Below are 25,892 nucleotides of genomic sequence, written 5' to 3'. Positions count from 1 at the left end.
TCAGATTAGAGCCTCTCTGGGGGATCCTACTAGCGAACCATGATTTTGGAATGAGGTGAGGTGACTGGGAGAACAACTGTGTTTGTGTAAAGGGGGTGGGTGCGACAAAGAGAGAGAGTATGTGTGTGTGTGTGTGTACCTGAATGGGTGAATCGGAGAGAGAGGGTGAGTGTGTGTTGATGTATGAGGGCGAGTGTGAGTGTGAGTGTGTGTGTGTGTGTGTGTGTGGGATAGAGAGTGAGTGTGAAGTGATGTGTGAGACTATATAGGTTGGTGGTTAGAATACTTTGCTTCAGTTCACATGGTAAAGCTGGCTATGGAGAGAGCCAGTTGATAGTATTTCTTCAGGGGGAGGAACCCACCAATCGGAGTGCTGTGTCTTGGTGTCTGCTTCAACTGGCTGATCAGAGGGGGAGTGGCACTCACAGGAGGGCCAATCAGCTCGCCTTCTTTGGGGAGAGTGAAGTGGAATGGAATCTCTGCAGAGGACAAATATTAATACAAACAAAAACCATTACGATCTCTGAACAGACTGAAATTACGACAGGCTCCTGGTAGCCCAATGGATTTACTGCAGGGACAAAACACTTTGAATTCAATAGAGTTGGCTGAGTCTTTTATCACCACCTTCCCTTCATGGCCACTGATCTGAAGGGACTAGGACACATGAAAGCAAACTAGATGAAAATCTATCAAATCTTTCAGCTATCAGTGGTCAGCAAGCAAGCACATGGGGGGGGGGGAGTGTCTACTTATTTATGGAATCACTTCAAAAGCTGTTAAATCAATAAGCTAAAATACACGTTTTTGAACAACCCCCCCATCCCACACAGCAAGAGCAACACCCCATCCCACACAGCAAGAGCAACACCCCATCCCACACATACCCCTGGTGACCTACCCCACCCCATCCCACACAGCAAGAGCAACACCCCATCCCACACATACCCCTGGTGACCTACCCCACCCCATCCAACACAGCAAGAGCAACACCCCATCCCACACATACCCCTGGTGACCTACCCCACCCCATCCCACACATACGCCTGGTGACCTACCCCACCCCATCCCACACATATGCCTGGTGACCTACCCCACCCCATCCCACACATACCCCTGGTGTTCCCCGCCACCCCATCGAAAACATACCCCTGGTGTTCCCCACCACCCCATCCTAAACATACCCCTGGTGTTCCACCCCATCCCAAACATACCCCTGGTGTTCCACCCCATCCTAAACATACCCCTGGTGTTCCACCCCATCCTAAACATACCCCTGGTGTTCCACCCCATCCCAAACATACCCCTGGTGTTCCACCCCATCCTAAACATACCCCTGGTGACCTACCCCACCCCATCCCACACAGCAAGAGCAACACCCCATCCCACACATACCCTTGGTGACCTACCCCACCCCATCCCACACAGCAAGAGCAACACCCCATCCCACACAGCAAGAGCAACACCCCATCCCACACATACCCCTGGTGACCTACCCCACCCCATCCCACACAGCAAGAGCAACACCCCATCCCACACATACCCTTGGTGACCTACCCCACCCCATCCCACACAGCAAGAGCAACACCCCATCCCACACATACCCCTGGTGACCTACCCCACCCCATCCCACACATACGCCTGGTGACCTACCCCACCCCATCCCACACATACGCCTGGTGACCTACCCCACCCCATCCCACACATACCCCTGGTGTTCCCCGCCACCCCATCGAAAACATACCCCTGGTGTTCCCCGCCACCCCATCGAAAACATACCCCTGGTGTTCCCCACCACCCCATCCTAAACATACCCCTGGTGTTCCCCACCACCCCATCGAAAACATACCCCTGGTGTTCCCCACCACCCCATCCTAAACATACCCCTGGTGTTCCCCACCACCCCATCGAAAACATACCCCTGGTGTTCCCCACCACCCCATCGAAAACATACCCCTGGTGTTCCCCACCACCCCATCCTAAACATACCCCTGGTGTTCCCCACCACCCCATCGAAAACATACCCCTGGTGTTCCCCACCACCCCATCGAAAACATACCCCTGGTGTTCCCCACCACCCCATCCTAAACATACCCCTGGTGTTCCCCACCACCCCATCCTAAACATACCACTGGTGTTCCACCCCATCCCAAACATACCCCTGGTGTTCCCCACCACCCCATCGAAAAAATACCCCTGGTGTTCCCCACCACCCCATCCTAAACATACCCCTGGTGTTCCCCACCACCCCATCCTAAACATACCACTGGTGTTCCACCCCATCCCAAACATACCCCTGGTGTTCCCCACCACCCCATCGAAAAAATACCCCTGGTGTTCCCCACCACCCCATCCTAAACATACCCCTGGTGTTCCACCCCATCCTAAACATACCACTGGTGTTCCACCCCATCCTAAACATACCCCTGGTGTTCCACCCCATCCTAAACATACCCCTGGTGTTCCACCCCATCCTAAACATACCCCTGGTGTTCCACCCCATCCCAAACATACCCCTGGTGTTCCACCCCATCCTAAACATACCCCTGGTGACCTACCCCACCCCATCCCACACAGCAAGAGCAACACCCCATCCCACACATACCCCTGGTGACCTACCCCACCCCATCCCACACAGCAAGAGCAACACCCCATCCCACACATACCCTTGGTGACCTACCCCACCCCATCCCACACAGCAAGAGCAACACCCCATCCCACACATACCCCTGGTGACCTACCCCACCCCATCCCACACATACGCCTGGTGACCTACCCCACCCCATCCCACACATACGCCTGGTGACCTACCCCACCCCATCCCACACATACCCCTGGTGTTCCCCGCCACCCCATCGAAAACATACCCCTGGTGTTCCCCACCACCCCATCCTAAACATACCCCTGGTGTTCCCCGCCACCCCATCGAAAACATACCCCTGGTGTTCCCCGCCACCCCATCGAAAACATACCCCTGGTGTTCCCCACCACCCCATCCTAAACATACCCCTGGTGTTCCCCACCACCCCATCGAAAACATACCCCTGGTGTTCCCCACCACCCCATCCTAAACATACCCCTGGTGTTCCCCACCACCCCATCGAAAACATACCCCTGGTGTTCCCCACCACCCCATCGAAAACATACCCCTGGTGTTCCCCACCACCCCATCCTAAACATACCCCTGGTGTTCCCCACCACCCCATCGAAAACATACCCCTGGTGTTCCCCACCACCCCATCGAAAACATACCCCTGGTGTTCCCCACCACCCCATCCTAAACATACCCCTGGTGTTCCCCACCACCCCATCGAAAACATACCCCTGGTGTTCCCCACCACCCCATCCTAAACATACCACTGGTGTTCCACCCCATCCCAAACATACCCCTGGTGTTCCACCCCATCCTAAACATACCCCTGGTGTTCCACCCCATCCCAAACATACCCCTGGTGTTCCCCACCACCCCATCCTAAACATACCACTGGTGTTCCACCCCATCCTAAACATACCCCTGGTGTTCCCCACCACCCCATCCTAAACATACCCCTGGTGTTCCACCCCATCCTAAACATACCCCTGGTGTTCCCCACCACCCCATCCTAAACATACCCCTGGTGTTCCACCCCATCCTAAACATACCCCTGGTGTTCCACCCCATCCTAAACATACCACTGGTGTTCCACCCCATCCTAAACATACCACTGGTGTTCCACCCCATCCTAAACATACCCCTGGTGTTCCACCCCATCCTAAACATACCCCTGGTGTTCCCCACCACCCCATCCTAAACATACCCCTGGTGTTCCCCACCACCCCATCCTAAACATACCACTGGTGTTCCACCCCATCCTAAACATACCCCTGGTGTTCCCCACCACCCCATCCTAAACATACCACTGGTGTTCCACCCCATCCCAAACATACCCCTGGTGTTCCCCACCACCCCATCCTAAACATACCCCTGGTGTTCCACCCCATCCCAAACATACCCCTGGTGTTCCCCACCACCCCATCCTAAACATACCCCTGGTGTTCCCCACCACCCCATCCTAAACATACCACTGGTGTTCCACCCCATCCCAAACATACCCCTGGTGTTCCCCACCACCCCAACGAAAACATACCCCTGGTGTTCCCCACCACCCCATCGAAAACATACCCCTGGTGTTCCACCCCACCCCATCCTAAACATACCCCTGGTGTTCCCCACCACCCCATCCTAAACATACCACTGGTGTTCCACCCCATCCCAAACATACCCCTGGTGTTCCCCACCACCCCATCGAAAAAATACCCCTGGTGTTCCCCACCACCCCATCCTAAACATACCCCTGGTGTTCCCCCCCACCACCATCCCAAACATACCCCTGATGCCCCCCCATCCCCCAACATACCCCTGGTGACCCACCCCATCCCCCAACCTCGGTCTACACGTAATATATTGGACAAAAACAAACTTCTATCTAATTAATGTATTCTTAATAGTCTTTCATCGTTTCCTTGTGTCCTCGCTCCTCAAAACGCATTGGAGGTGAGGGAAGAAGGTCTGAGGTTCCTCCCCTCTGATCTTTTCCTACAATGTGTTTTGAGAAGGAAAGAAAGAAGAGAGGACACAAGGAATCAAGGAAATGCTATTGAGTCACCTGATATCTCCACAGGCATCTAGGCCTCTCACCTCCAGAGCTGTCACTGAGGCTCTTGTCTCGGAGCCCCTCTGCTTCCCTAGACCCTTCCTTATCAGCCTGGGTGAGTCCGATTGGTACCAGCTGGGTGTCCTTCAGCTGTGACCCTGTGCCATTGGACGACACTGACCCCCGCCGGCTTGCCACTGGCTGAGACGTGCCCATGTTAGACGGCGACTTCACTTCCTTCTCCAGTAGCTGGGAGCTCCTCTCACTCTCCTCCAGCACAATGATGCTGCTGCAGCTCTCCTCCTCTCCTACTCCTCCCTCGCTACTGGAGTGCGAGACAGGGAACTTCCCTATTTTTTCCTCCTCTTCTTCCTCCATGGGCTCTGGAGAAAGCACCTGGCTCTGAGAGAGAGACAGATAGAGGCCTGAGCCCTCGGGCCCCAACGTGCTGTCGTGCTGCTTCTCTCCCCCCTCCTCCATCCCTTCTTCATCTGCTTTGTTTTTCTCCTTTGGGCTGTTGGTAGCAGTGCCTCCATGCTCCTGCGATAAAGACTGTATGGATTTAGACGGGTCCCGGTTTTTCTGTGAGCTCGTCGGGCTTCCCCCTCCTCCTGCTTCTCCTATGTCTCTCCTTCCTCCTCCATCTCTTCTGGAGTCTACACAAACACCTGGACTCGGAGAGAGAGCCTTCACTGATCCCACGTGAGACCTCTGTGGGAAAACAGACTGGGATTGAGACTGAGACAGGGAGGCTAAACTACAGGCAGCGCTATTCGAGGAAGAAGGCGTCTCCTGCACACAGCTGCTAGGGGTGAATAAGTCTATGGTTTCAAGCTTCTGTTGGGAGGAAGGAGAGGGGGAAGAGGCCTTGGCATCCTGCTTCTGAGAACTATCTGTTTTGGTCACATTGATACCATCGTCGCCTATATTCACGTTGCGTACATTCAAGGTTGTCTGTTTGTGCGTGTCAGACTTCTGTGATGTGCTACATTCCTCTCTCCTGGTACTTTCCCCGCTAGTCTTCAGTAAGTCAGGCACCTGAGGAACTTTAGGCAAAATAGCAGGTGTTTTTGGGTCGGAGGGGACCCCGTTACTTTCCCTCTTCTGGCTGTTACGTGAAATCACAGAGTCACTGGTGTCTATCCGTAGGCGTCCGTCCAGACCTTCTATCTGTGTAGCCTGACTGTCCTCCTCGACATCCTTCCCCCCAGCCTGCATGGAAGCCTGCTGGGCCAGACTACAGCTCTGAGTATTCAGAGACAGCTCTAGTTGGAAAGAATCAATCACAGAGTGTTCTCGGTCAGTTGTTGTGGGTGCTTTGGACTGGGCGGGTGCAGCGGCCATCTTGGGTGAGCTTGAATCCAGGGCTGTGGGTTGGGATGATGATGTCACTTTCCTGCTGTGCGTCTCTTGTGGAGCTATGCTACTGCTTCCAGCCTCTTGGCTCTGGGTTGGGACAAATACATCCTTTGGAAAGGGAAAAAGAAGAAACTAAATTGGTGTTTTATGAACCTATAGGACTTAACCTGATTGAATAATGAGATTCTTGATCATCATAAAAAAAAAACATAATCCATAATAAGGGAAGAATAAAGAGAGATAAGGGTAGATCCCTGGTCTCCATTTATGTGGTACCATGTGGCTCAGTTGGTAGAGCACGGCACTTGCAACGCCAGGGTTGTGGGTTCAATTGCCACAAGAGGACTAGTAGGAGAAAAAAATTGTAGGAAAATGCACTATGCACTCAATACTGTGAGTCACTCTGGACAAGTGTGTCTGCTAAACCACTAACATTTAAATAAAAAAAATATATAGATATACAGATATACAGAAAGTATTCGCCCCCCTTGAACTTTGCGACCTTTTGCCACATTTCAGGCTTCAAACATAAAGATATAAAACTGTATTTTTTTGTGAAGAATCAACAACAAGTGGGACACAATCATGAAGTGGAACGACATTTATTGGATATTTCAAACTTTTTTAACAAATCAAAAACTGAAAAATTGGGCGTGCAAAATTATTCAGTCCCCTTAAATTAATACTTTGTAGCGCCACCTTTTGCTGCGATTACAGCTGTAAGTTGCTGGGGGTATGTCTCTATCAGTTTTGCACATCGAGAGACTGACATTTTTTCCCATTCCTCCTTGAAAAACAGCTCGAGCTCAGTGAGGTTGGATGGAGAGCATTTGTGAACAGCAGTTTTCAGTTCTTTCCACAGATTCTCGATTGGATTCAGGTCTGGACTTTGACTTGGCCATTCTAACACCTGGATATGTTTATTTTTGAACCATTCCATTGTAGATTTTGCTTTATGTTTTTGATCATTGTCTTGTTGGAAGACAAATCTCCGTCCCAGTCTCAGGTCTTTTGCAGACTCCATCAGGTTTTCTTCCAGAATGGTCCTGTATTTGGCTCCATCCATCTTCTCATCAATTTTAACCATCTTCCCTGTCCCTGCTGAAGAAAAGCAGGCCCAAACCATGATGCTGCCACCACCATGTTTGACAGTGGGGATGGTGTGTTCAGGGTGATGAGCTGTGTTGCTTTTACGCCAAACATAACGTTTTGCATTGTTGCCAAAAAGTTCCATTTTGGTTTCATCTGACCAGAGCACCTTCTTCCACATGTTTGGTGTGTCTCCCAGGTGGCTTGTGGCAAACTTTAAACAACACTTTTTTATGGATATCTTTAAGAAATGGCTTTCTTCTTGCCACTCTTCCATAAAGGTCAGATTTGTGCAATATACGACTGATTGTTGTCCTATGGACAGAGTCTCCCACCTCAGCTGTAGATCTCTGCAGTTCATCCAGAGTGATCATGGGCCTCTTGGCTGCATCTCTGATCAGTCTTCTCCTTGTATGAGCTGAAAGTTTAGAGGGACGGCCAGGTCTTGGTAGATTTGCAGTGGTCTGATACTCCTTCCATTTCAATATTATCGCTTGCACAGTGCTCCTTGGGATGTTTAAAGCTTGGGAAATCTTTTTGTATCCAAATCCGGCTTTAAACTTCTTCACAACAGTATCTCGGACCTGCCTGGTGTGTTCCTTGTTCTTCATGATGCTCTCTGCGCTTTTAACGGACCTCTGAGACTATCACAGTGCAGGTGCATTTATACGGAGACTTGATTACACACAGGTGGATTGTATTTATCATCATTAGTCATTTAGGTCAACATTGGATCATTCAGAGATCCTCACTGAACTTCTGGAGAGAGTTTGCTGCACTGAAAGTAAAGGGGCTGAATAATTTTGCACGCCCAATTTTTCAGTTTTTGATTTGTTAAAAAAGTTTGAAATATCCAATAAATGTCGTTCCACTTCATGATTGTGTCCCACTTGTTGTTGATTCTTCACAAAGAAATACAGTTTTATATCTTTATGTTTGAAGCCTGAAATGTGGCAAAAGGTCGCAAAGTTCAAGGGGGCCGAATACTTTCGCAAGGCACTGTAGTTACATTCAAAGGTGAAAGTTGTGTACAGAAAAATGTAAAGACTTCATTCTTGCCTAATACTCTCTAAAAGTATATAATCATACTATTTAGAACAAACTGTTTAGTAAAAACATACGCCGTAAGCAACATACTGTGTGTCAGACTTTGAGGAAACATGTACTTGTGGTTGTTCCACCTAGCTATCCTAAGATGAATCCACTAACTGTATGTCACTCTGGACAAGAGCGTCTGCTAAATGACTAAACTGTCAAAAAATAATACTAGGCTCATCCATACTGAGAAGACGTCATCTAATGCACAATTTGGTTGTTCCCCACCATGCTTTCATTTTGGTACAGCCCAAACCCTTACATGATTATCAGCTGTTGTCAAACACATTGTTCTGAGTTCCTACTACATGAAAAGCCATGCATATGACATCCAGGCATTTAAAGCAAACTACATTTTCGAAATGACTCATACTATAAAATATGATATTTTTCACATTCCCAAACAGCCTACTATTTAGTACGCAAAAACGGATAACCGGACACGGCCATTGAGTTCAGTGCTAACTGAATCTATTTTTTCCCCACTGTCTGGTCAATGGATTAAAGATACGTACATGAGATAACTCAGGCTGGGTAGGCAGAGAGAGGGTCCTCTCCAACACAAAACCTGGGGAGTTCTGGGATACTGGGGTGGATGCCGAGGGGTGTGACTTAGGAGCTGGGTCCATTGGCTCCTCCTCCTTACCATCCGATTGGTCCTCCGGAGGCATAGACGTGTCCATTGATTCGTCGGCACCTGCGGGGTTACCAGAAGTCTATCACTGAGTTCTATTTTTCAGAATAGAAACTAAAACAACTGACATGTCAACTGGATAAAAGAAAGTTTAGTTACCCAGTTCATTTTCTTGTCCTGTCGGTGAATTGGGGACGATGAAAGGTGTTTGGCTCAAGTTTTCCTGGGTGGGTGCTACAAACTCAGAGTTTCTATAGGAAGGGAAGGCAAAGATGAATGCAACAATCATTCTTCCTCTGATGAGGACAAAACAGAATCGCTGGCTGTGTTCAGTAGGGACAAAACGTTTTGAAATGGTAAAGTACTACCTCAACTTGACCAATTGGAACACAGATGTTCCTATCGTCCTACTGAACACAACCCAGGCCAACCCAAACAACAGGGCAACTGCTCCAGGGATGCAAACTCGTGATGGGCCCAAAAAGGTGACACTTTTTATTTGCACTGAAACATGCAAAAAAAAATCCCTGCCAGGGGGAAATGCAGGTTTTAACTAATTAAAAACAACAAATAATATGATCTACATGATCAGTATAAATATTGCACTTGGGAAAAAATCTGCTTAAAGTAGAAATATAATGCCTGTTTGTTTCATTTGATTTTTGCTCTATTATAGTGGCCAATATATACATCGATCAAGTGATCAAGTGCACAAGGTTATGTGTGCAAAAATAACTTTCACTGAGTAAAAAAATATAGGATCCTCCCTCACTCACACACATGTGTTACTGTCAAGTTCAACACAACAAAAACAATATCTTTGGGCTACACTGAATAGTGTTACATTGTACACTTTCTGCCTGTGGACATCTGTTCTACAATGTGCCAGGAAAAGTGAGAGGGAAAGTGTCGTGTTCCTTTCACCTCTATTTTCATTCTGAAAATTAACCACATACTGTAGAGGAGAAACATTAGTTAACATTTCACAGATTTCCAGGGTCCAGTAAGCAACTAACGCGTTATAATTTGAGGAACGGCAAGGAGTCGAATATCAGTTAATACTATAGCGAATTGGTTAGGTTACTAATGTTAGCTAGCTAACGTTAGCTGTCTGACTTTATTAGCAAGCTAATTTTCACACCATAAACTCAATTGCTTGATCAGATGAGTTGACTAATGTTTCTCAATATTTATCTGGCTAGTGTTGGTAAAGTAGGGATAGAGCTTTAAAACACAGACGTGCATTATGGGTAACGTAGTAAGTTAACTTTCGGTTTTCAATGCAATTGTGTGTGACGGGGATGTAGCCGGACTGTTTTGCTCCGTTTGCCCACTATTTTGTTTTGTCATTCGGACTACCTCAAATGATGTACAAGTTTTAATAAAAGCTAACTACTTCAGTGGAATTCCTGGCTAACACGTCATTAGCAGAGGATAAGATCCCCAAATGTGAGAATTACCCCAGAGCATCCATACATTGCTCTGGCCTTGGAGCTAGCAAGTGAAGGCTCCCCTGAGCCGTCCCGACTACGGTCTGGAGGGGAGGCAAGAAAGGTAACACTAGCTAACGGATAATTCGATCCAGCTAGCAAGATACATAATACTAATACTTATTCCACCACACTCTCTCCCTCACCTCAAACTTTCCAAATGCCAGTTGTTTTCCGGTTACAGCTCATGAAATACGCTTCATCACCTTCTCACCCCGTGATCAGGCTTCTTGCCTAACGTACCTCTTCTTTCTCGTTCAGGGGGCGCGCTGCTATAATTGACGCGCTGCTGTAACTGGCTCGCTGCCTTTCCAGAGCGCGCGCCGATGCTGTAACTAGTAAATTGTTTGTCTCCTCTTTCTTCAGTCGCGTGCTGCGCTGCATTCTATTGTTATGTAAACGATCTGCTGAGCCTTGGATACAGACAGTATTGCTCCAAACGCGCATCACTCGATCGTTACAGCCAGTAGTGATCCAACCCCCCCCAAACTTTTCTCATCTGATCTACATGAATCATGTAGGTCACCTATTTTGGCTTCAAAACGGCGAATTTCACCGAAAGGTGACTAGCTTGCATCCCTGCAACTCAGTGGGAGTGTGCAGTATAGTGTTGAGGCGAGAGGTCTTACTGGGAGAGGCTCTCCTGCACCAGGGTGCCCTGCCCAGAGAGGTGCAGCAGACGCAGGGTGTGGGCAGGGGTCAGGGTGGGCACACCTTGGTTCTCTGCCTCTGACATTGTGCTGTCCACCCCTGTGCCTACAGAGAGAGAGAGAACTCCATTATCATCTGTTAATTTTGTGATCAATTGTTCATGTCAACTGTTGATAAGTTGTGACTGCTCGCCTTAATTGTTTTGTGAACAACAGACTACACTTGTTTTAACCTCTTCCAACAAGAGCTGCTCAAACTGGAGAAGTGCTGTAAGCCCTGGCAGTATATGTCTATAACACAGACAGATAGTTTGGATGGGTGGATAGATGGATGGCCCACCTGTCTTGTCAGTGTCGAAGAGGTCCTCCTGAGAGGACAGCAGCTCAGAGTCTTCCCCTTTGGGATCCTGGTCCTCGGAGGCCTGCAGGCCCTGGGAGTGGAGCAAAGCCTGGACACTCAGTTCCCGGCCGGCACGACCCAGGGGCTCCGACGAGCTGCTAGAGCTCACCTCCGACCTGGGGCAAGAACCAGACACTTTATTTAACTCACGCACAATTCCAAATCAACGCTTAGACCTTTTATTTACTTCTGGAGATGTGAGAGAAGTTGATGTGTAAAGCAATATGGTGAACATTCCACCTAGCCTATTGGGCAACTTAGACTCATTACCATATTGCTTACATCTATCAAATCTTCCCAGAGCTCCACATGTGCATAAGATATTGTCTAGGAGTCGATTTGGGATTGAGCAACAGAACTAGCATGTGTAAATCTGTGAGGTATGGATCGATCATTTTGGGGCCGAATCCTAGCTTTATAAAATGACTACCAATGTCCCACTAACATCAATGTGTGATTCACGTGAATCTTCCAATTAAGGTGTGTACTTTTCATGTTCAGATTCAGCCCTTCTTATTAAAAGGCCCAATGCAGCCGTTTTGATCTCAATATCAAATAATTTCTGGGTAACAATTAAGTATCTTACTGTGAATGTTTTCAATTAAAATGGTCAGAAGAAACAAAAATGGCTTTTCAGAAAAAAAGCTATTTCCCAGCTAGGACTGTCTGGGCAGGGAAAACTGAAAACTAGCTGTTAATGGTAGAGAGGTTTGGAACTCTTATTGGTCTATTAACTAATTAACCGCCCGGTGATGTCACCAGGCAGGTGAAAACTCCATCCCACCAAAACAGGCAGAAATTTCAGGCGGCCTTTTCAAACAACTCTTACGCTAAAAGGGCATCATCATAATTTTCACAATCTCAGGATTATTCAAACCAGACAATGATGAAATGTATATAAAACACAGGAAATCATATTTTGGACTGCACTGGAGGCTTTATGACGAAATATGATCTTGTAGGTACGCATCCTGGATATGGATATTCTCACCTCTTGGATTTTCTGTCCTGACTGCCTGAAGTCAAGCCCCTGGTTGTGTTCTTCTGTTCACCTAGTGACAACAAAACAATGACAAGTCAACAAAATATGTTTCACTTTGGTCAAGATTTCAACTGGGTCCAATTCACTGTAGCAAAACATTTTGCAATGTAAAATAAAAATAAGTCTGTGTTCTTATTCTTCATGGACATGTTCAGGGTCATATTCATTAGGCACACTGTAGCAAAACATTTTGCAACAGAAAATGAAATAAAAGCTAATTTCTTACTGGACAAGTTCAGGTAGTTCCTTTCCTATTTCCTCAGAAGTTCAGTTTGTTGCCTAATGAATACGACCCAGGTAGTACCACCCTGTTTCTCCCCATTTAAAATGGTTTTCCACCTACTAAACATGACCATGGACTCAAGAGAAGTAAAGATAACTTAGTATTGGTACCTGGCTGGTTGTGTCTCTGGCTGTCTGTCTGGGCAGCAGTAGGGCCCTCCTCCTCCTGACTGTTCCCCACCACTTCACCCGGACCCTGGCTCTCAGAAAGCTCCAGAAAATCTAACTTGGACACTCCCCCTAAAATACACACAACATACAGCTCAAAATCATGATTCATAAAATGCAATACTGATCTGGTGATTCTGATCTCTTGTTTCCAACAAGAGCATTTGATGGAGCATTTCAAAACTTACACAGCTACAGTATATTATCTCAGAGACATGTCTCAGATGGTTATTTCTTTCTCTGTTAAAAACTGCTCATACCTTCAGGCTGGGCGCAGTGTGTAGTGGAGTCCGCCCCAGACTCCGTGGCCATGTCTTCTGTAGAACACCTGATGGTTTCAGGGATCAAGATGTCAACGTAAAGCAGACTATTGCTGAATTCCAAACCGACCCCTAGCCTGCCCCCTACAACCTAGCTACCTCTGTAGATTGGAGGTGATTGGAAAGATATAAGCGTTATAGAGTCATCTTGCCTTCTGATTGGTTAGGTGGAAATATCACCATATTGCGTCCACCTATCCAATCCTCTCAGATCTACAGTATTGTCTAGGTAGTAGACAGGGGCCAGGGTCCATTTGGAATGCAGCATACTTCTCAAACATCTCAGCTGGCTGTCTCAATGCTCTTACAAACGCTTCAATTCACTGCATCTTGGTGACAATGTTATCCTAGTACCTACCTCCTTGTATTGGAGCAAACTTCTAGGACTTGACTTTCCTCCTGGTTGACTAAAGGAAATACATTCAATAGGTTTAAGACAGAATACAATGTCTGCTATGGGGAGACAAATGCTATCAACTGCTTTCAATGTTACCAGCGCTATCAATAGGCTATATGATTGTTATTACTCTGATAATGGCTGCAATGGTTGAAACCAGAGTTTACATTTCACACTTAATATTTTCTGTGCCCTTAACTTAGCAGCCTGGACTTTTAGTGTTTGTGAGGGTACATTAGTTTGCTATAGGAGTGACCAACACCCCACTAAATGTTCCAAATCTATGTAAGCGGCAGGGTTCGAACACGAGTTTTCTGCACACCATAAGAGTGTATTATCCCACTAAAAAACCCAATGCAACTCTTCAGGTCCCAGGCAAGGATACTCATCACAGCAGTCACATACAGAGAACCACAGCTTCAAATGGTGAGGTGTCGTATGTATCAAACGTGTCAGAGTAGGAGTGCTTATTTAGGATCAGTTTGGCCTTTTAGATCCCAGTGAATAGGATTACATGGAGAGGGGGGGGAACAGCACTCGTTCTCTGAGATGCCTTATACATACGGCCCCAGGTATCCAATCTCTGTCCTTTGTGGTCACAGTTTGAGAGACCAACCTGGCCCGTTGTGATTGTTGTTCTGGACCCTCTCTGATTGGCTGTCTGTCTCGGAGTATCGGTTTCCTGCCGGAGAGGACATCAGCTCCTGGGGAGAGAGAAGGCTGGATTCAGTGGCCCTGTTCATATTAGAACAACAGGTATCACTCCTTCCCATGAAGTAGGCCAAGTACTGATCTGACATGACTGGATTATTTGATGAAAACCCTGCTGTCACCTATCCAATTGTGTCAGTATTGACTCCATGGCAGGTAGGATGGAGGGATGCATCTTAAATGGATTCAAATTGAGCCAAGTGATATTTTTTGCTTTTGACAACTGACTTGAGATCTGTTATCCCCACACTTCTAACATGAATGAATATGAGCTTCACAACAAAACCAGTCCTAGATCAGTTGTAAAGACTTATAGAGGTAAGTAATGTCAAGTTGATATGCCCCAAAGTTCCATTGAGGTCATCAGACAACAAACTAAGGTAGCAGGAGGAACTTAGCCTGGGTGACAGTCTATTTCTGCTCTCTTGCTTGACAATGGAGTGGGCAAAAACACAAACTGATCTGTTACCAGGCTAGGAGGAACTGACAAAAACAATACCCCTATCGTCTCCCCTCCCTGTATGACTGGAAAGCATATTACCGCCTCTCAAAAGATCTCTAGACCTTTATGTTACAGGATGCAACGTTGGCTGTCCTCGGGGGCTACTCTCCCGATACCCACGCTGCAGTCAGAAATGACCATCTTTGCATAGAATTATGGATACATCAAGTGACATTGGTGCAAGTAGGGCAAAGTAATTCTACAGATGGGCAACCTCCCAAGCCCCCAGTCATATATATCCTAGAGATATTTTAATCTAACGTTATGGCTCTCTCTCTTCATCTACGGTACTACTCCTGCCAGTAGACATGGAACATTTTGGCACAGGAGGTTTACTGTAACTGTAACCACAGCTGCTGGTTCAAGCCCATCTTCACTCGTTACCTCCCGCTGTCTCTACACGGTGCTACTCACCAGTACAGGGCTGTGGGAGGTGGCAGGCTGCAGGCTGGACAAGCGGCGGGCGAGCAAGGCGCGGTAGCTACTGTCCGGGTCGTCCTCCAGTGCCGCACTGTCGGGCTGGGAGTCCTCCACGATCAGGCAAGGGTTCTCTGCATGGGGCAGACTCGAATCCAGGTCACTTCCGCTAGGATCCATCGGGTTATGGCATGCAAGGACAGCAGGTAGCGTAGCTGCTGCGCCAAAACAAAGAGCGAATGCAGATATTATAGGAACAACTGCCCGAGTGTTAGGTAAACATGATCAATATAATAACTGAATCGATCCGTCTGGTGCCATGGACTTGCAGTCCTCTTTCCGATAAATAGCTAGTTAGAAGACCATAACAGAATTTGCTAGTCTTACAAGCTAGCTACCGATAACGAGTTAGCCTAGCTACGTTTAGGAAGTGAGAGCACAGCACATGACTGAGAGCAAAACGTTGAGCACACTAGTTAGTCCGTAAAAAAACAGCCATGTATAATATTTATTCACTTAGCTAGCTAGTCTGCTAAAAATTACGAATTACGATTGCAACCACAATTTGAGCTGGTGTCCTTTTGGCATAGCTAGTTACCTTGGTGGTCCAACAACTAGCCCAATCATTTCATTAGCCCATCCCCCTTTCGCCGTAAAACTACACATAAGGATGGTTATGGTTGATCTGGGACGCTTCTGGCTCTGTCGTCATACCAAAACAGTTTGAATACGCGGTTTGAGACGCTTGCTGAGTAAAACATAAAACAGCAAAACTACTAGCGTCATACTCTACAGCTAGCTATATTTCACGAAATCGGAAACCCGCAAACGCATTCACAGGGGAAATATTTGGCATAAACATACGACAGCTTAGCTAACCATCTAATGCTAGTTAGTTAACGTCGTTTTCCAGAATTGAACACCTAGCTACGGACCTTCAAAATGCAATGTTGTGTTTGGGGGTGCAAGGCCCAATATCGGAAAGGAGGAGGGTTAGGGTTTTTCCGATTCCCTACTGAAGAGAACGAAATTGCTCAAAGTCAAAGGAAAACTTGGATAAAAATGGTGAAGATTGAAAACCCCGAACCAGATCTGCCTTCCCGTTTGGGTGGTAAATTGGTACTCCAAATGGGAAACGACTGGCACCCTACTACCTCCTCTCGCATTTGTGGGAGGCACTTTGTTTTAAGTAAGTTGATGGTCAGTTCGTAGCCAACAGACCCTACCTGCTTGCTTACAGCTGCGCTAGGATAGGACAGGCTTCCGGTGTAGATTAAGACAATTGAGGGGGGTGAGGTATGGCAAGGAAAACATACCTCAATCCAGGGATGAGAAATGCGTTGTTCTCCGAATTGGCCCATTATCCCAACTGTTACACCTAAAAGATTGAACAAATGCAAAAAAAAAATAGCAGCTCAAACTTCTCGGTGTAACAGTTGGGATGATGGGACAATTCGGAGAACAACTCATTTTCCATCCCTGGATTGAGGTACATTATACAAGCCATTTCTAATCTAAACAAGCCTGTCTGACCCTAGTGCAGCTGTAAGCAAGCTGGTCGATCTGCTGGCCAGTCAATTTGATGCATTTCCTATGACAGTGGTTGGCTTCCCGACAAAGAGCTAGCAAGCTACAGAGTTTTCATGAAGGAAGTGATGTACGGTAAACTGTCAGACAGTTCACACAGGCAACTGCATAGAACACCACATTTCCAGTGCAATAATTTAAGTGTCTGTCTGAAGAGACTGAAATCTAATTTGAGTTCATATTTCAGAAAAACCAAACCTACATCCGGACCACCCTGACTTTGCCCCATCCCTCTTCCTTCGCCCAGAGGACGATGCCTTGAGTCCGAACACAGCTCAGACAGAAGGGAAAAGAAACCTGCAGAGCTATGACAGGGCAGTGAAGAAGAAGAAGTGCCTTGACCTTAGTGAGGTTGGAGGTGCTGACCTGAGGGACAGTTATGCTGACACCACAGAAGAAACTGAAGAGCAGGACCTGGGCACCTGTGTATCGTGTGAGGTCCTGAGGAAGTCCTTAAATTATTTGCAGTCCAGGCATGATGCTCTGCAAGTCGAAGCTGTCAATCTCAGGGCGGAGAGAGACTTTTACAAATATAACACATCTCAATCCTCTCTCTTTGTTGACACCTTTACAGACAGAGACAATCAAATGCATACAGTGAGAGAAGTGCCAAGCATGGCTAAACCAAATGGTATGAACCAACAATGTACTGGGATGGTTGAGGAGCCCTGTCTTATGGAGGTTGAGGGGTTATGTTCTGTGAAGGTTGAGGAGCTTTGTCCTGTGAAGGTTGAGGGGGACTATGATCAAGTGTTGATTAAGGAAGAGGAACAACAGGTCCAAATAGAACTTTGTAGCCCCTTGGCTAGTCAGGACAAAGTGACCCATGTCTCCCAGGATAAACCTACCCAGCATAGCAACATTATGAAGGCCACCAGGCGACCATGTCTGTTAGCTCAGCATAAACCCATCCAGATAGTCAACACAATGTCACTCACCGGGGTGGTAGCCCCCAGGCCCCCAAGTCAGGTAACCAAGGATAAACCTATCCAGCTTGCCAAAACCAACGACCAATGTTCTGTGAAGGTTGAGGAGTCATGTTTTGTGAAGGTTGAGGTGGACTATGATCAAATGTCGATTAAGGAAGCAGAGCAACAGGTCCAAATAGAAATCTGTAGCCCCTTGGCTAGTCAAGACAAAGTGACCAATGTCTCTCGCAGGTTGCCAATTCATGTCCCCAAGGATAAAACTATCCAGCTTGCCAAAGCCGTGGTAGAAAGCCACCTAATGACGAACCATCTGCCTGGCAGCCAAACCACTGCTGAGCCTTTACAGAAGACTCCTCTGTCAGCTCAAAGGACACCTGTTGCAGGCAAACAAATTCAGAGAAGCATAACACACACAGAGAGGGATGAGTTGCTTTGGCTGGGCTACATGAAGTGGAATGTGCGTCTTCCTGCAAGCACAATTAGAACCGCACACAAGTTTCAGACGCCTAGGGCAACAGTGCAATACCTTCTACACGCGGTCTTCTCCCAATGTGAACTCGCCACCAGCAATCTCAAGGGCATTCCTGCACTGGGCCTTAACAAACTGGACCCGGACAAACTTTCTGCCATAAGACAGTTTGTCACCACCAAGTTTCGTCGTTTAGACATGCGTCAATGTGGTAAAGACTGGGTCAAGTGCCGGCGCCAGATAACCAGCATGCTCAGGAACATTCGGAAGGAGGACAGGAAGACGAGGGGGCTCTCAGGAAACCTTTGTATGATAGAGAAGGTGTTAACGGATCAGAGTTTACCCCGTCAGCCATCGCCTCCCTCATTCCCCTCGATCTCCCAACAGCACACAGCTGCCTTCTACAACCCAACAGAAGAAGAAGAGATCCTCTGTCTGGAGAGTTAGGTTACACAATATCTGCAATGATGTTTGCATTTTCTTGTAATAAACAGTTTGTTGGGAGTAAAAAAATATAATATGACTGACAATGTATATTTGAACTTTGGTTGATGTATCGGCTACATGTGGTAGAGTGGAGCTTTGAAGGAGTGATGTGTGGATACTGGGTTAGGTTAGGGTTAGTCACAGGCTGTGTTCAATAGCAGTTGTATAGATGGGGTGAGCTGCCCCCAGAATATGAAGTGCTTGAGACACTGGTAAAAAACCTAAATGCAATCCATCATTATAACATGGCCCTCCAATCAGACCTGTCGGTGGCTATGAAAGGGCCTCTTTTTCCTCATCTCCTTCCTGCTGGCTCTCCCCGTTATGAGCACGTTAGAAGTGAATTCCTGCTGGCTCTCTCCATTATGAGCACGTTAGAAGTGAATTCCTGCTGGCTCTCCCCGTTATGAGCACGTTAGAAGTGAATTCCTGCTGGCTCTCCCCGTTATGAGCACGTTAGAAGTGAATTCCTGCTGGCTCTCCCCATTATGACCACGTTAGAAGTGAATTCCTGCTGGCTCTCTCCATTATGAGCACGTTAGAAGTGAATTCCTGCTGGCTCTCCCCATTATGAGCATGTTAGAAGTGAAACCAAAGGTGGATAGTCTTTCCATAAGGGAGCTGAGTGAAATAACTCATACACACATTTTGAGCATAATATACTAGGTATATAATCTGTACATAGATGAATTATTTTATTTCAAGTTATTTTAACAGGATTCCTGTATGCCTGGAGTTCATTCACTCAGCCAGTTTGTTAGGGTAAAGATTGCCAACGTTTGCATCTGGTGGCACCGTGGCAGCCCTGGCTATGTAAACAAAATCAATGTGTGGATTGCTGTCTCGTCTAACATGGACTTGTTTTCATTTAATTTCATGACATAGGTGAACTATCTGTTTAATCAAACCAGTCCCATGGATACTCAGGACTACTTTAACCTCCCTCTGTTTCTATGGTGACGCCACAATCTGTTCCTCACAAAAGTAGGGCGGCATTAGAAAATATTTCTCATGCATCAAGACCCAGGACATTTAGCATTTATCTCTAACCAAGTATGTAATCAGCATGCAGTTGCTTACCTATGTGTGCCTAATGAAATCAATTGGATCAGATGTAGGATGGTACATTACGGTTACTGATAGTTTCCACTATATAATCTACTATCATCTACCCAGACATGTGCTGTGTCTGAAATGGCTAGGGAATAGGGTGCCATTTAAAATGCTGCCATAGGCACATTTGTATCTCATTCTAAGAGAGGCCACAGAAAAGGGCTTGATGTTTGAATGTAGGAAAACGCTTTATACAAATTCCCACATCCTCAGTGAATTGACTCTGAAATGTCTCACTTATTTTTTGTCAGAGGACACCAAGTCCATTAGTGATGCTATGGCAACTATTGAAATAAGTATTTATAACAAGGTTATAGTCTTTACATCTTAACACAGAGAACCTTGAGTCTAGTTGACCCACTGGCACTCTGAGTCTTCATAAACCACCTCAGCTGAGAAAGAACAGCGTATGATCGTTCCCTTAGTGTAGCATGGGAATGAATAGCTTAGGCTGAGATAGTTTATTCAAATTATTAGATTTGTTTAAACGTGTATCTACATGCAGCACAGAAATGTTTTTGAGCCAGTACAACTCAATAGCAATCACAAGTAGGCTATCTTTGGCACATTATTGAGGCACCCATAATACACTCCTACCCTGCAATGAAGATGACACATTTTGGGTTGTCCTTGGACAGCATTCAACCTCATGAGCTGATATCATTTATAGCCTAATTTCGTTGATAAACAATATATAATATATGCATAAAATGTTTAATCAAAATGTTTCAAATAAGCTAGGCTATACATAAATATGATTTACCTATTTTAATTAAAACAAATAAAATAACGGAACAACAGCATTAGATCGTGCATACTTTTCTTCAAGCCCAACCCTAAACACATACTGATATGGAAATCATATGGCTATAGGCGACACATACGTACACGGTGCGGTGCATCGTGCTGGCGCGTCATATCGCCAAGCTGACCAGTTGAGTTGGAACCGAAAATATGAAATGCGCAGCAGCTGGAGAACGAAAATCCAAACGCAAGACACTATTCTGAACCTGTCCTTGAACACGAACCAGTGACATTGATGCTCAAATAGGCCTATATGATGACACGTTTCCCTCCAAAATGTATTAGGCGCTAGAAAGTACAAACTATTGCTTTACCTGAAAAGTTGATTTCCTCTTTTGCAAGCAGAAAGTATGAGATTTGTTTTGCCCCCTTTGCAGCAATAACGGTGCGCGTTGACTGCGTTCACATCTCTCTCTCTCGCCCCCCCCCCCCCCCCCCCCCCCCCTCCTCCTCTCTTTTCCAGGAAGACAGGGTGTGGATACAGACACTACCACTTAAAGATGCAATGGCATTTTTAACATGTTGGCATAATTAGTGCATGTAGGTGCTGAGGTGCGCACACTCTTAGAAAAAAAGGTGCCATCTAGAACTTAAAAGGGGTATTCGACTGTCCCCATAGGAAAACACTTTGAATAACCCTTTTTGGTTCTAGGTATAACCCTTTTGGGTTCAATCTAGAACTATTCCCACGGAGGGTTCTACCTGGAACAAAAAAGGGTTCTCCTATGTGGCCAGCCAAAGACCCCTTTTGGAACTTTGTTTCTTCTAAAAGTGCAGGACAACACGTGTGTTATTTATTGTGGGACTGGGATTACTTTTAATACATCTAAAATGTTGATCATGTAATTATGTTAGGCTATATTTTCATCACTTTTGGCAAAGTCAGCATTAACAAAAATGTGCACTAAAATAATACAAGTAGGGTAATGCTGTGGTTGGTTCTATATTGTGGTTGGTTCTATAACTATTCTGTACTGTCATTAGCTGTATGGTACAGGTTTATGGAATATCTAATCCAGAAGAAAATATGATGTAGCCTACTGGGACAGCTCAAGTTTGAGAATCCAATTTATTCAATGTATTTAGGCTGTCTGATTCACTGATTTTAGAATTGTAAAATCTAGGGTGCTCAACCAGGGGTACTAGGACCCTGGGGGTACTTGGCATATCCACAGGGGTACTTGAGGGTCCTCACACAGTTCCAACTCCATCATCAAGTTCGCTGACGACACAACAGTAGTAGGCGTGATTACCAACAACGACAATACAGCCAACAGGGAGGAGGTAGGCACTCTGACGGTGTGGTGCCAGGTAAACAACCTCTCCCTCAATGTTAGCTGAACAAAGGAGCTGAGTCTGGACTTCGGGAGGAACCAGGCTGGACACGCCCCCATCCTCATCAACGGGTCCACAGTGGAGACTGTTAATAACTTCAGATTCCTTGGCGTACATATCTCAGAGAAGGTCAAATGCTCTAACCACATGGACACCGTGGTGAAGAAGGCACGACAGCAACTCTTCAACCTCAGGATGCTGAAGAAATACGTCCTGTCCCTGAGGATCCTCATAGTGTTCTACATGAGCACCATCGAGAGCATACTGTCGGGCTATATCACAGTCTGGTACAGCAACTGTACCACCGCGGACCGCAAGGCTTTTCAGAGGGTGATACATGTAGCCGAACACACCATTGGATGCACACTGCCTGCCCTACAGGACACCTACGACACCAGGTGTCGCAGAAAAGCTAAGAACATCACCAGAGACCCCAGACATCCAAGCCATGCCCTGTTCTCCCCTCTTCAATCACTCAGACACGGGCAGTACAGGAGCATCATGACAAGGTGCACCTGTGTAATGATCATACTGTTTAATCAGCTTCTTGATATGCCACACCTGTCAGGTGGATGGATTATCTTGGCAAAGGAGAAATGCTCACTAACAGGGATGTAATTAAATTTGTGCTCAACATTTTTGAGAAATAAGCTATTCTTTTTTTTTGTTGCAAATGGACAATTTCTGGGATCTTTTATTTCAGCTCATGAAACATGGGACCATGTTGCATTTATATTTTTGCTCAGTATATATTCTAGATTTTTGTTATAATAATTTGTATTGTTTTTTTTTCACTTGTTCCCCACACCCCCTCAATGATCATGCTGCTGCTCCCCCTATGGTCATTCCCCACACACCCTCAATGATCATGCTGCTGCTCCCCCTATGGTCATTCCCCACACCCCCTCAATGATCATGCTGCTGCTCCCCCTATGGTCATTCCCCACACGCCCTCAATGATCATGCTGCTGCTCCCCCTGTGGTCATTCCCCACACGCCCTCAATGATCATGTTGCTGCTCCCCCTGTGGTCATTCCCCACACCCCCTCAATGATCATGCTGCTGCTCCCCCTATGGTCATTCCCCACACCCCCTCAATGATCATGCTGCTGCTCCCCCTATGGTCATTCCCCACACGCCCTCAATGATCATGCTGCTGCTCCCCCTGTGGTCATTCCCCACACGCCCTCAATGATCATGTTGCTGCTCCCCCTGTGGTCATTCCCCACACCCCCTCAATGATCATGCTGCAGCTCCCCCTGTGGTCATTCCCCACACCCCCTCAATGATCATGTTGCTGCTCCCCCTGTGGTCATTCCCCACACACCCTCAACAGTCTTTACTCTGCCGCCAACCCATGGACATTTATTTATTCATCACTGCTACAGTTGTTATTATTATATAGTGCTATTTCTATTACTATTGTTGTTGTTTTATTACCATTTTCGTTATTGTATTTTACTTAGTCCTGCATGTTGGAGCTTGAAGCCTAAGATATTCACTGTACCCTGCCATCACACCTGTAACCCTGTACATGTGACTATTAAAGACTCTGAATCTGAATCTGTATCTGTATCATGAGACCATGGGTCTACTGGTAAAATGCACATGACGGGGTACTTCAGGGGTACTCCTGGCAGAGCAAAATTCAGTTGGTTGTACAGTAACTGAAAAAGGTTGGGAACCACTGGCCTACTAGCCTCGTACGAACCATCCTGATCTCACAAGCTAAGAGCTTATAAGAGTCTACTGGCCTATGGGACTGTTTTAAAAACATTTTAACTTGTCACACCAATATGTTGGTTTTGGTCTGTGCTTTAACTGTGTACAACCTAAACCACATTCTGAAACATCCTGCATACCAATCAACATTGTAACAGTCGTTTACTTCATTTAGAGAAATGATGTAAGAAAATGAACATTAATATTTTAATTTACGGTACTGATTTGTCTATTAGTAAACCAATGGACTTAATATTACACTTATTCTTAAGAAATCTTTTTAAAGCAATCAAACCAAAAGGGTTCTCATTTAGTCCTACAGAGGGCAGTAGATACTCTTGTTCTCAAGCACAGCAGGTTCAGTTTTAGAGGATCTTTGGCTCAGGCCTGTCTCAGTGTGAGATCGATAGGAGTGCTGACTCATTGAGGGATGTAACACTGGCAGGCTGTGTCCCAAATGGAAACCTATTTCCTACATAGTGCACTACTTTTCACCAGGGCCCATAGGGCTCTGGTTAAAAGTAGTACACTAAATAGGGAATAGGGTACCATTTGGGACACAAACACTGTCCTGCTGAGAGGAGGGAGATGTACTCCAGAGCAGGGACGTGGCGTATTAACAACCCCAGCCATCTCTCACTGCTGTGGGAGACGTCACCATCTGACAGGCACCTCCCAAACACAGCAGCCTTAGAGTAACCTAAAGCACACTGTGGTGTGCTTGGTAGATATATAAGGTGAGAGCATCCATGCACATGTAAATGTGTCGAAGAAGGAAGGCTAGGGTGAATAAAATGCCACCATGTGAAAAGACAGTGAATGGCTATAGGCCTACTGCTTCCTGTTTACTAATTGTTTACAAATATTGCTTTCTTTGTATTTAAATTCTCACTTCACCATCAACAAACTTTTTCTGATCATACTTCATGTCAAAGTAAGATCAAAAGACACACACACACACATTTAAAAAATGGTATTGTTGTAATATTGTACATTTGATATTGTACATTTGTAATGGTGGAGTGGTGAACATGTGTATATTGCACAATGTCTTGTGTGATGTGATGTTTTATTTATGATGTAGACTATTGATTTGTTGTGATGTGTTGTTTTATTTATGATGTAGACTATTGTTTTGTTGTGATGTGTTGTTTTATTTATGATGTAGACTATTGTTTTGTTGTGATGTGTTGTTTTATTTATGATGTAGACTTGTTTTGTTGTGATGTGTTGTTTTATTTATGATGTAGACTATTGTTTTGTTGTGATGTGATGTTTTATTTATGATGTAGACTATTGTTTTGTTGTGATGTGTTGTTTTATTTATGATGTAGACTTGTTTTGTTGTGATGTGTTGTTTTATTTATGATGTAGACTATTGTTTTGTTGTGATGTGTTGTTTTATTTATGATGACTATTGTTTTGTTGTGATGTATTGTTTTATTTATGATGTAGACTTGTTTTGTTGTGATGTATTGTTTTATTTATGATGTAGACTATTGTTTTGTTGTGATGTGTTGTTTTATTTATGATGTAGACTATTGTTTTGTTGTGATGTGTTGTTTTATTTATGATGTAGACTTGTTTTGTTGTGATGTGATGTTTTATTTATGATGTAGACTTGTTTTGTTGTGATGTGATGTTTTATTTATGATGTAGACTATTGTTTTGTTGTGATGTGTTGTTTTATTTATGATGTAGACTATTGTTTTGTTGTGATGTGATGTTTTATTTATGATGTAGACTATTGTTTTGTTTTGTTGTGATGTTTTATTTATGATGTAGACTATTGTTTTGATGTGTTGTTTTATTTATGATGTAGACTGTTGTTTTGTTGTGATGTATTGTTTTATTTATGATGTAGACTATTGTTTTGTTGTGATGTATTGTTTTATTTATGATGTAGACTATTGTTTTGTTTTGATGTTTTATTTATGATGTAGACTATTGTTTTGTTGTGATGTGTTGTTTTATTTATGATGTAGACTATTGTTTTGTTGTGATGTGATGTTTTATTTATGATGTAGACTATTGTTTTGTTGTGATGTGTTGTTTTATTTATGATGTAGACTATTGTTTTGTTGTGATGTGTTGTTTTATTTATGATGTAGACTATTGTTTTGTTGTGATGTGTTGTTTTATTTATGATGTAGACTTGTTTTGTTGTGATGTATTGTTTTATTTATGATGTAGACTGTTGTTTTGTTTTGTTGTGATGTGTTGTTTTATTTATGATGTAGACTTGTTTTGTTGTGAT

General features: G+C 45.2%; 2 protein-coding genes across 9 annotated transcripts in view; one reads left to right on the top strand and one right to left on the bottom strand.

Annotated features, from left to right (window-relative positions):
• Positions 1-20,916, bottom strand: part of LOC110506150 (TP53-binding protein 1) — a 45,156-nt gene extending 24,240 nt beyond the window's left edge. For 3 of the 7 annotated variants that reach the window (XM_036981127.1, XM_036981125.1, XM_036981126.1), the window contains exons 1-12: positions 15,188-15,402; positions 14,177-14,264; positions 13,522-13,570; positions 13,104-13,171; positions 12,787-12,915; positions 12,343-12,403; positions 11,292-11,467; positions 10,931-11,057; positions 8,971-9,062; positions 8,693-8,874; positions 4,679-6,101; positions 363-479 (exon numbers count right to left, since the gene is read on the bottom strand). In XM_036981127.1, the coding sequence (XP_036837022.1) occupies positions 363-479; positions 4,679-6,101; positions 8,693-8,874; positions 8,971-9,062; positions 10,931-11,057; positions 11,292-11,467; positions 12,343-12,403; positions 12,787-12,915; positions 13,104-13,171; positions 13,522-13,570; positions 14,177-14,264; positions 15,188-15,370 (2,695 nt within the window). In that variant the 5' untranslated portion in view covers positions 15,371-15,402. Of the gene's footprint in view, positions 1-362; positions 480-4,678; positions 6,102-8,692; positions 8,875-8,970; positions 9,063-10,930; positions 11,058-11,291; positions 11,468-12,342; positions 12,404-12,786; positions 12,916-13,103; positions 13,172-13,521; positions 13,571-14,176; positions 14,265-15,187; positions 15,409-15,788; positions 15,927-20,892 lie in introns of those variants that run through there. The other 4 variants (XM_036981122.1, XM_036981124.1, XM_036981123.1 and 1 more) reach the window with 4 other exon arrangements.
• LOC110506149 lies at positions 15,268-20,077 on the top strand. Of its 2 annotated transcripts, none has more exons than XM_036981131.1 (2): positions 15,268-15,396; positions 16,965-20,077. In XM_036981131.1, the coding sequence occupies exon 2, from the start codon at positions 17,366-17,368 to the stop codon at positions 18,620-18,622; it is 1,257 nt and encodes a 418-aa protein (XP_036837026.1). In that variant the 5' UTR covers positions 15,268-15,396; positions 16,965-17,365; the 3' UTR covers positions 18,623-20,077. The 2 variants fall into 2 exon arrangements, with proteins under 2 accessions (XP_036837026.1, XP_036837025.1); XM_036981130.1 differs by lacking the exon at positions 15,268-15,396 and adding an exon at positions 16,006-16,379.
• Positions 20,917-25,892: the final 4,976 nt, after the last annotated feature.

The sequence above is a fragment of the Oncorhynchus mykiss genome, chromosome 6 (genome assembly GCF_013265735.2).
Source record: "Oncorhynchus mykiss isolate Arlee chromosome 6, USDA_OmykA_1.1, whole genome shotgun sequence".
NCBI classification, from domain to species: Eukaryota; Metazoa; Chordata; class Actinopteri; order Salmoniformes; family Salmonidae; genus Oncorhynchus; species Oncorhynchus mykiss.
This window is presented reverse-complemented; position numbering and strand designations above follow the sequence as displayed.

Excerpts from the sequence above, each read along its gene's own strand:
- LOC110506149 (XM_036981130.1), top strand. The coding sequence starts at position 16,133 with ATGCAATGTTGTGTTTGGGGGTGCAAGGCCCAATATCGGAAAGGAGGA. Across the intron at positions 16,380-16,964 it reads TGGGAGGCACTTTGTTTTAA|AAAAACCAAACCTACATCCG; the intron begins GTAAGTTGATGG and ends TTCATATTTCAG.